Raw genomic sequence first — 12529 nt, 5'->3', positions numbered from 1 at the left:
GAAAAAGAGGAAAAAACAATTAATTTTGTACATCCAACATTATACAGTCGATATGATTGAACATCTTTGTCGACGTATGACTATGATGTTGAAAATAGAAAAACTACATTTTAGGATATTAACAAGGTCGATGCTCTTAAAAATTGTAACTTATACCAAAACCTTACAGTGAATCATGCATACATATCTGGGAACCATGCTTTGCATTTCATATAAGTTAGATAATATTCACTATGGATTTCTTTTGCTCCTTGTCTCTAGGGTAAAAAAGTCATTTTCATCGAACAAATATTCATATAGGTAGGCGCTTGTACTCGACCAGAAGTTTTGGAATATCATCCATGCGCAACTGCAATAGTTTTAACACCAATTAGAAAATGATAAAAAGGGTATTGCAATTAAACATAAAAAGGAAATGAGAGACACATGATATATATAAAGGGAGACAAGGATAACTTTCATATTCCATTGAACTTATATGATAAAATGAGGAGGCCACTTTCATATTCTCAAGCTAAAGCGGAAGCAATGGCAATTCCATCACCAGATTAACTAATCCTGCATAACAGGAGTGTATCATTTGAAAACTATTTAACTAATTAGCATGGACAGTACATCTCAAAAAGTCAAATGATAAAACAAGGCACAGAGTGATAACATCTAAACATAAATAGGTGTTCAAGGTCAAATGTATGTACGTTGTATGCCATGTAGCATCAGAGCTGCAGTATTTGAACTGTATGCCTGTTACCCATATCAGCAACAAAACTAGTACCTGTGCTCTGGAATTGCTGGATAGATAGTTTACATCTTTTATAACTTACATGATGTTTTCGTTTGGGCACACATCTGTTTTCTTGAATTGCTTATGTATAGGAATGACAAGTTCTCAAAGTACTAACTGGTTAGATACACAAGTCGCTTCTTTACTTACAGCTAACAAGCCCTTCCTCCATCTATGGACCATGCATGCGTTGCACTTTCCCTAACTAAGGAAAAGGTGCACCTTCAACTACATAAAAATTGGGACAAGAAACAATCACATAAGTTCCGAGAGTGATTTCCCAATATGGACTGCTCCATACCCTGCATTTTAATTCTATTTATTGCCGATATTTGCATCTGTGTAATAGATAAAATGCATTTTGGTTTCAACTCTTAAACGTACAAGACAATCTAATTTCAATATTTTCAATTATGCTCCCTCTGTTTTAGTGACCCCCACCACCAGTTAGCCACTATCCATCTACATGGACAGCTGAGACTTTGCCACATACTAAATTCTGGGTGTAATGGATTTTAGCGGAAAAGAATACTGTCTTGCATATCTCACTAAAAGTAATCTAAGTGTAACTAGAATGATTTTAAACAGTAATTAGCCGGTTGTGAAGAATGTCATCAATTACTGATTTAAACCATATTTAAATTAATTGTCTGCAACAATGTATATCAACAATGTATACATTAAATATTTTAAACAGTAACTAATGTACAAGTTTCATTTTTCACCAAGAAGTAGCAATGGCCACAGTTTTGACTTTTGGCAATATTTTCATAGGTACTAAGAATATTACAGATGCAATACAATGCAATTAATTCATCCTTTTAAAAATGAAAAAGCATAGAAAAGGCGAAACAAAAGGCAGAGGTACAAGTGGATAAACATTTAACCACAAAAGTATACCTGAGTAGCATTTTTGACATGGTAAAATTGACGCACTTGTTCACCAAATCCAGGTTGCTGGTCAGATGCACTCCTTTCTCTAATGAAGTTAGTAAAACAAGCAGTATAAGCAAACTATTCATCGGTCATGATCAAAAAGCAAGAAAATACCCATAAACTGAAAAAAAAAAAACATGAAGCTTCTTCTGTCTAATAGAGTTTCCTTTTCTATCAAAGAAACTCTTTGTCCTCTCTCTCTTTCAAATCCTTACAGAAAAATACTATCTTCTATAATTTATTGATGTTTAAAACCTTCTGCTTGGATCTCCAAGTTCCACTCTCCAACAATTTGCTCCATCAAGCTAACAAAGATTGCCAAATGCCAATGGATCTATAAATTTTAGAAATGATACCCAGCAACATTGATGCAAACATATCAGGTAGCAGATTAGACCAGTAGGAAGGTGACCTTAGAATGTGTGTGATCAATCTAAATTCATATTTGTATTGAAAAGAAAAACAGGAGGCTCATCAAGTTTAGCAATTGTGAACAAACTTTAAAAATGTAGGAAAAATTGTATAAAAATATAGTTCTTACAGATAGTGCCGATGAATAAGACGTTGGTAATCCCGAAGCAATGGTCCCAGCTCTTTGAGTTTAATTGTATTTGATTCAGACTTTTTCCAATGCTCACGAAGCGCTTCAATTGCCTTCTTATTAGAAAATGAAATACTATTTCAATTAAAATTAATTGATATGGATGTTTAGAAGAGTTTTATGCAAGTATAGGAATCTCACCAGTGAATTTGTAGAAACTTTTTCATCTGCTAATCTTGATGCTAATTCAAGAAGCTCTTTGTCTTCCAACTCATTTACAATTTGAATCCTAGAATTGGAGGCTGAAACTGATATTTGCAATCTCCTTTGCAATTCAGAGAAAGAAAACCTATCTGTTTGACTTTCCTACGAAGGTGCCAAGCAGCAAATTAATCTAAGACATAAAGATAAATCTCTTAAATGAGGGAATAATGGGTACTTTACTTAGAATTAACAAACAAAATCCAATATTGTCAAGGAAGCATCTCTTAGGATCCAATTGCAAGGGATGGGACTTGAGTCCCACATTGGAAATATGGGATTTTAATGTGGGGTTAATAAGGCATCGGACTCTCCAACTACAGCAGTTAGCTTTGGTGGTGTGATTCTCCCAAAGTTCTTATTAATTGGTATCAATTTCTTCCACAATGTCTCCAAGCTGCAAACAAGTGGTGCAGGTGGTGACACTAACATTGTGTGTTTGCTTGAGACTAGTCAAAGAGGCTAGTACACAGCCAACTCGCATGAGCTCCAGGGCTGCAAAGCACATTAAAAATATGAAGTGTCGCGTCTGAAGAATCCAAATGAAGCAAACAGAGAGGTTGATCCCATCTCAATTGCTGAAATACACGATCAAGATGGTAGAAAGATGCAAATAGCACGCTGCCATAAGTTTTCTAGGAATTAGTAACCATAATGTTCATTCCTAGTCTTTTGATGATGTTTACAACTTTTGGGATCTTCGTGTTTCTACACTTTTTCCAACAATTTTTGAAATCTTCAGCATCATGCATCCAAGAACGAGGAGAGGAGAGTCACACTGAGTCATCAAATGTGCGACCTTGACTTGCAAGGCAATCCTCTTTAGCAACCAAGTTGTGAACCTGGTTTAGTTCCATGATTTCTGCTTCAGCAGGAATAGTTCCTTCAAGACGAGCCTGTAATGCTGACAATCACACACTTTTAAACCTAATCTTTTCAAAGGAAGCCAGTGAATCTGAAAGTATGTCCCTATGTGCCCCCAACCAATCTAGAGCACTGTATTCATTCAAGCTATGAAGGAATACAGCAAACCTCATACAGGCTGTTTGACAGAAAAGAGTGGGGAGCGAATTTAGGAGCAGCAAGTCAAAGTAGCAGGAGATGAAGAAGGTATTGATCAAGCTGCAGTCTTCATCTGACAATCCCAACGATGCAGAAAAGAATGAGTGGCTTATTACCTATGGTCACTTTGGAAGGAGAGGGGAAAATGGTCTTCTTTCAAAGTGGGGAACAGATTCCTCCATAAACACTGAGAATCTTTACCACAGATGTCACTCACAATCTCCAAAAGGTATACACGCAGAGGCACAGAAGATGAAGAACCAGTTGTAATTGCGAGAAAATTTCGTGCAATCCTGTAATTCCTGCTAGGTGAGAGATGACCAATGCTTCCGAGAGACAGGATGGTCATCACGAGGTAAAGACTCCCTATGGCTGGGATCATGAATTAGGGAGTCCCAAAAAAAGTGGAAGTCTTGTAAAAAGAAGTGAAACTATAGTGATTCTCATAAAGGCAAATGAGTTTTATTACCTTTTAAAAAGAGGCACCAGTCAGATGTAGTACACCTATGGCAAGAGGGAAGAGCAATCTTAAGGGAGTCGTAGGGAGTAAGAATTGTAGAATCAAGCACTAGCATGTTAGAAAATCAAAGTATCAAGTTTTAAGGATCCAAATGAAGCAAATAGGGGGGTTGATCCCATCCCAATTGCTAGCATACAAAATCAATTTGGTAGAGATGGAAATAGCATACTGCCACGAGTGTTGTAGGGTTCAAAAAGGTGGTCTTGTGACCCAACTCTGATTAGCATTTTTGCTAGGAACAAACCTAGGAGCAGGAAGAATGTCCCACATCCAAAATGAAATGGGGTGCAGGAGTGTTTTGCCGCAAGAGTCTACGGGAATCATAGAGGCACTACTTGATGCAGAGAGTTCCAAAGATTATGAATCATAACCGAATGCAAGAGAAAAGAAAGTCTTCAAGAGAATGGAGAATGAAGGTTGGTGGAAACAAATATTTGTAATGATAATTAAAAGGGCGAAGATTGAAGGGTGGTGGCATATTGCAAATTAGGAAAACTTAAATATTTAAATATATGGAGTAAAGGAAGGAGTTATGAGAAGATATGAAGGGAGTTATGAACCAACACAAGAAACTTTGATAGATTTTGCACCAAAACAAAGAAAACATAAACTTTGGTGAGGGATTGGAAAAGGTGGTCTAATTGATTGACAATCTAGGGACCAAACTCAATCGCAACTACTTCGATAATTCCTAGGGACACTACATGCTAGTGCCATTGGGCTACAAGATAGGCTGTCAATAGCATGAGCTAATGCCACTATCACAGTGTCACATCACGTCCAATGTTATCAATGGCGGATGGCAGCTCATGACGAAAATCCAAAAAACTGCCATAAAGTTATTGTAGCCGCCATGGTAAGTTATGGTAGATATAATAAAATACATAAAAAAATACTATATGTCACAGAAAATAATTAACTCAAAATATATATAACATAACTTACAATTCAAAATATAATTCAATACAAAATATGCAATTATCAAATGTCAAATTAACAATAAAAATAAAGATTATCAGAGAATCATGTTAAGAGTAGCTAAAATAAATAGAATTTTTTTTTTTAGGAAAATCAGACAAAAAATAGAGATGTGGGAGAGATAGAAATTGAAAGATGGAAAGGATAAAAATTAAATGAGGGAAATAAAGAAAAAATTGAGTGGAAAAATGAAAAAGATGAAGGTGCAGTCGCCAGAAATGAAGGTTGGAGTCACTGGAAATGGTGCAGTCGCCGGAGATGCAAGTGCAGTCGCTGGAAATGGAGACTGAACTGCACCCAAACAAAAACCCAAGGAGCCCAAGACAAAAAGAGATCTCAGCAGAGAGAGATCTCAGAGAAAGCAAAGAGAGAGATGTCGCAGAGAGAGTGAAATCTTGATGGAGGGCAGAGAGAAAAGAGATGAGCAGAGAGGAGAGTGAGATCGCAAAGAGAGGGAAAGTGAGATCGTAAGGAGAAGAGAGGGAAAAACCTGGATTTAGAGTTGGGTTATAAACCGGATTGGGTTGGGTAGGGTCTGGCCCAAAATTGCAGAAAAACCTTATTTTCAAAAAAAAAATTGTCATTTCCACCGTTTTTGCCATGGCCGGCTGTTACCACCATGCTCGTAACAGCCGCCATGAATTTCTGCCATGCCACGCTATCGTAACAGCTTCCTTCATTTCCGCCACACCATGGCACCGCCATAACCGACACTTAACAACACTGATCACGTCACAGTAGCTAACTGCTACTTTCACTTCTTATTGTCAATTATGAATATGGCATGAATTTTAGAGTTTTTTAAATTTTAAAGCAGTTGGTATAAATTATGTATCTGTATTATCAATAATTTCAGAATACCAGCTGTCCAGCTATATGTTATACCACTATAGCACTTTTAGGGTCAGCTGTTACACCCCGGTATTCGAGATTGATAACTATGGCTACAAGGAAATTGGCAAAAACAATAACTTGAAAAATAATAAAAAGGTGAACAATGCAGTTGAGGCAAGTGGTTTAATGCCTTTGAGGCAAAGAGGACCATAAAGCACACAAGTTACCATTAAAAACCTTAACATTAGAAAAAGAAGGGGAAAAAATATTACCATTTTGAATTAATTTTTCATTATGGAATTAACTACTCATGCATAACACGGTAAAATAAAAATTAAAGCCCCAAAGTGATAAAAATGATATGGGATGGGTGTTATCATTTTCCAACATCATAATGCAAGAGATGGTGCTACCAAACCAAGTTTAGCAAATACCTTGAATTGAGATTGAAAATCATCATTAAGTGAAGCATCCTTACTTTCAGGAATACTTCTAGGGGGAGATGTAGTTAATCTATTTGCAATTGGGTCCCCTGTGAATCATGTGAAAGAAGTGAGAGGAATTTAGGATGCCTTGTAGAGCCTCTACGAATTATCCAGTTCTTTTAACAAATTTCATTTCATATGACCTTGAAATGTTTAAAAAAGTATTTCTTGAAAGGATAACTTTTAATTGAGTATTTAAATTACAGTAGGTAAAAGAAAAATTAGAAAGTTCAAAGAGTAGAATATTCCTTTGGGTCAATTCAATTCAATTCAAAGGCTAACTCCCAAAAAGTATACTCATACAGAAGATACAACAAATCATAAATGTGCACATACATACACACAGAACAACATATTTCATGCAACAACTCATTACTGTTTGACACAGAATCTTTTCAAAGAAGTCTTTGCCAAACCAAAAACAGTTAATTACCCTTACTTGCATAGATTATAATAAGTGAAATACCATAATAGAAAAAAAAGAATTGAACAACAGGAACCAAAAGCTCTGTAGACCTTGAAAGAACAATGCATACCTTGAGGGACTAACCACCATGGATCACCATAAGTTGATTTCCCATCAAAACCACCAATTAGTAGATACCGTGAACCAATAACTGTCAAAGAGTGGTATGCTCTAGCAGGAGGGGGTTCATTGCCTATTGCAAGCCGCTTCCACTGTGCTGAAACTACGTACAACATAAGAACAAAAATTAACACAACTCAACAAAAAGTAATTGAACTTGGTATTGGCCACTTTTCTAAGAAAAACTTTCATTTTGTGGACAACTTTATCGTAATTTAAAGTAAAAAGAAAGGTTTCATATACAATTTGTCTCAAAAATCATGCATCTTAATATCAAACTTTACAGACCAGACACATCAGCAACAGTTAATGCAGCATGTAACATACACTAAATTTCATTCAAGGACACAAATGTGCATTATTAGCTTATTTGCTTCTTTCTAAATAAACTAATCCAAGCTCAAAATGAAAATTAGAGTATCATTAAGCAATAAAGGATAAGTTTGTGACTCCCCAACTTATGAAGATAAGTCAAGCTCAAGGTCACATCATAAGGAAAAATGTAATTCTTTTCTCTCCCCTATAGTGCATTTCTGTAAAATTTATATTAGATGTTTTGTTAATTATAGAACAAACAAAAAACATAAAAATAAGAAGAAAAAGAAGCTCTTACAATTAAGGGATGCTAAATTACTGAAATGAAAGCCAGATACTTGTTATTCTATAAATTTTAATTTTATTGTTTACAAAACAATCATCAAAATTGTATAAATAAATTAAAAACATTGAAACTACAACTAATAAACCGACCTTAGAAGTAACAGGTTAACTTCAAAGAAAACAAAGACTTCTTATCAGAATCTCTGAATTTCCATCTACAGAAGAAAGAAAATAGCAAAAGTCTCGCTTCATACAACTAACATACATCATCCAGTTTTCTCGCTAAAAACATTTAGCAAAATCCCAGACTAATCTATGTTAACCAAAAATCATTAACAAGTCAGCTTTAAATAAAATAGATTAACAGAGACACAACAGTTATAATGGTTCTTTATATAACAATTGTGATAGATATACTGATCGGAATAGTGGAAGTCCTCACCTCTGTCTAATATAATGCAATCATTATAGTAGATATCATAACGACTCAACCATCCACCAGTCCCATGCCCTCCAAACATCAACAACTGCAAAATCCACTCCAGAAATAAATAAATTACAGGATATCAGGGTAAAGCCGTAAATTTACACAATCATGAGGAATGATTAGGAAGTAGTGAATCCCTGGGGGGAAAGGGGAAGCACCACAGCATCAGGATTTATTTGATGACAGCAACCATAGTATTAATATTATTTGATCTTATAATTCTGAGTTGATAAATTTAAACTTTTTTAACCAGTAAAACTTCATTAAAAGGGAACAACAGATATCTCTTGAACTGAAGCATACACATATGAATCTAAGAAAGCAATAAGACAATGAAGGGGAGAATTTAACCGAGGAAACTTGTAAAAGAGAAGCAAAAGATAACCAACCCTCTAATATCACATAAAGGCAACCCTATATCTCATGGAAATACACAAGTTCCTACAGCTCTTTAATCTTAAAAGTAATCTGCACCCATAATTAACATGTATGTTGGTCACCAGGGCTACTGAGCTATCAAAGCTCCTTTACAGTGAATATTGTTTCTTAAACTATCAACATAGAGAGCACTGGGAGGCAGTCACACTCAGTTTAACCATAAGTATTAGTTCAGACAATTCTAAACTCATTGCACTAGACAGGTACTCCTAAGTCTCCTCTATCTTCATCAAATATCCCCAGTTATATTTTACTCATTTCATAAGGAAACTGTTAGCCTTCAATCTCAATAATCAATATGTAGTTTGGTCATGTTTGAAGAAGACTAATAGATAATTAAATGAGAAAAAAGGATCCTATAGAAAATAATTTGATTAAAAGGGGTAGAGTAAGACCAAAGAAAACTATAAGGAGAAATCATAATGAAAGACCTACCCTAATGGTTCTATTGAGAATATGGTTTTTGATAGCCTAATGGGATCAATTGACCCATGACCCCTTTGGGGGGGGATAAGGATTAATCTTTCTTATTGTTAATGGCAAGAAACCCTCAACTAACCTCACGAGTCACAAGTGGACAAATGATCCCTCTTATTCACCATCCTACATATTGTCAATCTTATATCAACACATGCTTAGATGCACGAAATAGTCAATCTTTTCAACACCAAACCTACCACAAAAAAGAATAAGGACAATGATGCACATCAACATAGATCATTCTATTACAGGATAGGGTAGGAACAGTATAAAAATTCATATTTGACAGTAAAAGGCCAAAAGCAATTTACAAAAATAGCAAAACTAGAAAAAGAAGGATTTTGTGAATGAGATTACATAATGTCCTCCAGATGTAACTGTATGGCCACAACGGGGAGAAGGTGCTTGACCTGGAAGCTTTAATTGAGTCCACCCTGGTGCTTCATTCTCTTTCCTCCACAATACATACAAACTATAAGTACATAACCCAACTGAATAAGAAGCTAACAAAAAATTGTATTAAAGAGAAGAGAAAGAAAGTATGACTACACAAGTAATAGACACTGAAATTAAACCAACAATAGAATGTCAGGTGGTCTTTCTACCAATGTTCCAATATATATATTGGAAGAGATTGGCAAGTCAGACTGTCAAGTTAGGGACACACCAATGGATTCAAATGCCAAGCTCTTATCTGTAGTAAGGGAGCCATTACCAAATGCAAAACGGATTGAAGACTTGTTAGAAAACTAACTATCAAATGTCAAGCTTTGGTACTGTTAAGCATGCACCAGGCCACGGACTGCCACATGAAGATTGAAGGTAGAGAACATGTTTCAGTAATTTTCTTTACAAAAGCAAATTAGGCTGGAACTAGACATTCTACTTCAAGATATTATATTCTTATCGGAGACAGTTTGATATCTTGGAAAAGAAAGAAGTGAGAAGTCGCCAAGTCAAGGGCAAAAGCAAAATATTGATTCAAACTAGTGTAAAAAGTTTCTTGCTGACAATGGAATATGGATCAAATTTAAACTTGACTGAATTCAACAAAACTCATAAGAAAGGAAGATTTAGGACCAGACACAAAGCAATGGAATAAGACATGACAATAAAAACTTGCAACCTGCAACTATACAAACAACAGCATACATAATGGACATATAAAGATGGTAAAAAATACATACCTTCTTCAATGAGGCCCTTCAAGGCCCATAAATCACCCATAATTGGTCCGCCTCCTCCTGTTAAAGTCAGGCTATAGCACAATTAACTTTTTGAGATTGACACTATAGCAATTAATACATATGCCCCCTCCATTAATTCACAACAGTTATTTATTTAAATATAAGATAGAGAAATCAAAGTCCAGGAGAATAGTTGCAGATTCAGAACTTAAATGTCACATAACATGTGTATTAGTAAAAGAGGAACGAACCCTAGAATAAGCTTTGGTGTTTTAGATGGGTTTATGATAGTTAGCATTGCTAAGGCAACAGCAGTGTATCTTTGAATCTATATAAAAAAAATCCAACACTTCAAAGTTAAATTTTATTAGTTTCATTACAGAAATTGTGTATCTTAAATATAACTTCAGGGCCATTAGCCCATCATGCAAATCTGAAATTTCATCAATCTAGCCCCCAAATTCAAACCAAGAAAGAAGTGAAATCTTGCTACCAAATTAATATATTAAAATTACTTGCTCCAAAATTGTAACTAAAATAATAATAAAGGTGATGAAATGCACCGAATTTCCAGATTGATCAATATTTGAGAGATTAAAGCATGTTCATTAAAGTTTGCAAAATATAAATAGAAACAACAATGAGGAACAAAATAAAGAAGTAATTACATGATAAAATACTCTTTTCACAAACATGGAAAATTCCTAATAACAACTGAGTGTATAATTCTTATTTCTATAAAAGGACTAAATAAACTCAGAAAAAAATCAACATTCAAGCAAAATAATTCTTAAAAGAGGAGAACTATGTCACTTCACCTCTTCCACCATAAACAAGCAACCGTTTTTCGACCATTGTGGCAGTATGCCCACATCTAGGGTGAGGCAATGTGCCAGCAACTGAGAGCTCCATCCACTCGAGTGATACTATGCGAGGAAAAAGATGATATTATAACTTCTTTCAACTGCATTAAAGGCAATTACATTGTAGGAGATAAAATTTAGTCTCCAAGGAAAATACTTGTATCCAATACATAAACATCAGATAGCCACTTTTTTCCATCCCATCCACCATACCTGCATCACATTGAATCCACCTTATTACATGCTCTAAATTAATCATATTCCAGCTAATTGGCACAAAAAGTCAAATCAAGTGCTATAGGTCTCACATGACAATTTTCCGGTTTCCAACTGCCGAAGCTGCAGCAAAATCTCGCGGGGAAGGCAAGTCACCAAAACTAGTAAGCTCAGACCACTGCCATATATCTGGAACAACATCATTCATTCCAAGTAGCAACATGTCAAATCTCAGCTCCACAGCATGAAAGTTATCACATAATACAAACTCGACAAATACTACACAAAATGCCAAACATACCAGTATCCAAAACCCAAAAGTCCCCCAACCTGTAAAATTCAGACACCATAATGAAAAACAAATACAAGAGAAATTTATATATTATATAAAAAAAAATGATGCAACACAAACCTCTGACCCCCAGAACGGCCCCCAAAAATAAACATGTGACAATCAATTGCAACAGCAACATGGAAAGCCCGAGGGCTGGGACCCACATGCCCATCTGAACCACTTCCTGTGCACTCAGGCTGATGCCATAGCTTGGCCTCTGAAAAAATGTTAAATGAATAAAAGATCCAATTTTGATGAAAAACAATGAATAAAAATGAAAAAGAAAAAGGGGTACCATTACCAGTATCATAAACAGCTATGTCGCTGAGAAACTTCTTATCGACTAAGCCACCGAACACGACAACCTTGGATTTCCCGATATTAACAGCGGAATGACCACTGAATCACACGAATGAACCGAGTTTAAGATAAACAAGTAAACAACTAAGGGAATACAAAAGGTAGCGTATATTACCTGCGAGGTTGGGGTGGAGTCCCGGCGAAATCAGACGATATAGCTCGAACCCAGTAATGCATTTTTGTTTTGCTTTGCCTGAAGTGCTTCAGTTTAAATCAAAGGTTTTTGATGCAACAATACACTATCAACCTAGTAGGAATCAAGAACAAGTGTATATTTTTGCCAAATCAAATCTAGAACTTGACTCCGGCTAAGTAAAAAATCAAGATCATGTCGGGATAAAATTATTTTTTAAACGTTAAGAGAAGTTAAATTAATGCGTTAGCCTTCGTAATTTCTTTAAGTTTTTAATTGGAATCTCATAATTTAAAAAAAAATATTAATTTTTATATTTAAAATATTTTAGTTAAATTTTAAATATTTAATATTATTATATATATGATTTTTATATAGGTTAGTATTTTTTTATAATTAACAATAATAAGTATTTTTTTCAAACTCTTAAATTATATTATCCTT

The 12529-nt window shown here is 35.0% G+C and overlaps 1 protein-coding gene across 3 annotated transcripts; it reads right to left on the bottom strand.

Moving 5' to 3' along the window:
• On the bottom strand, window positions 1-12289 carry LOC113871302 (protein GLUTELIN PRECURSOR ACCUMULATION 3). Of its 3 annotated transcripts, none has more exons than XM_027508327.1 (16): window positions 12068-12289; window positions 11894-11991; window positions 11671-11809; window positions 11560-11588; window positions 11351-11447; window positions 11200-11255; window positions 10998-11105; window positions 10180-10236; window positions 9350-9441; window positions 8030-8114; window positions 6938-7090; window positions 6351-6448; window positions 2463-2627; window positions 2262-2374; window positions 1685-1763; window positions 1-349 (listed from the first exon to the last, which is right to left on the bottom strand). In XM_027508327.1, the coding sequence occupies exons 1-16, from the start codon at window positions 12127-12129 to the stop codon at window positions 293-295; spliced, it is 1488 nt and encodes a 495-aa protein (XP_027364128.1). In that variant the 5' UTR covers window positions 12130-12289; the 3' UTR covers window positions 1-292. The 3 variants fall into 3 exon arrangements, with proteins under 3 accessions (XP_027364128.1, XP_027364127.1, XP_027364129.1); XM_027508326.1 differs by having other exon boundaries at window positions 11-349; window positions 8030-8126; XM_027508328.1 differs by lacking the exon at window positions 11200-11255 and having other exon boundaries at window positions 11-349; window positions 8030-8126; window positions 12068-12111.
• Between the last annotated feature and the right edge of the window lie 240 nt (window positions 12290-12529).

The sequence above is a fragment of the Abrus precatorius genome, unplaced genomic scaffold, assembly GCF_003935025.1.
Source record: "Abrus precatorius isolate BTA unplaced genomic scaffold, Abrus_2018 Scaffold7, whole genome shotgun sequence".
Taxonomy (NCBI): domain Eukaryota; kingdom Viridiplantae; phylum Streptophyta; class Magnoliopsida; order Fabales; family Fabaceae; genus Abrus; species Abrus precatorius.
The sequence above is the reverse complement of the archived record's forward strand: the minus strand, read 5'-3'. Positions and strand labels throughout refer to the sequence as shown.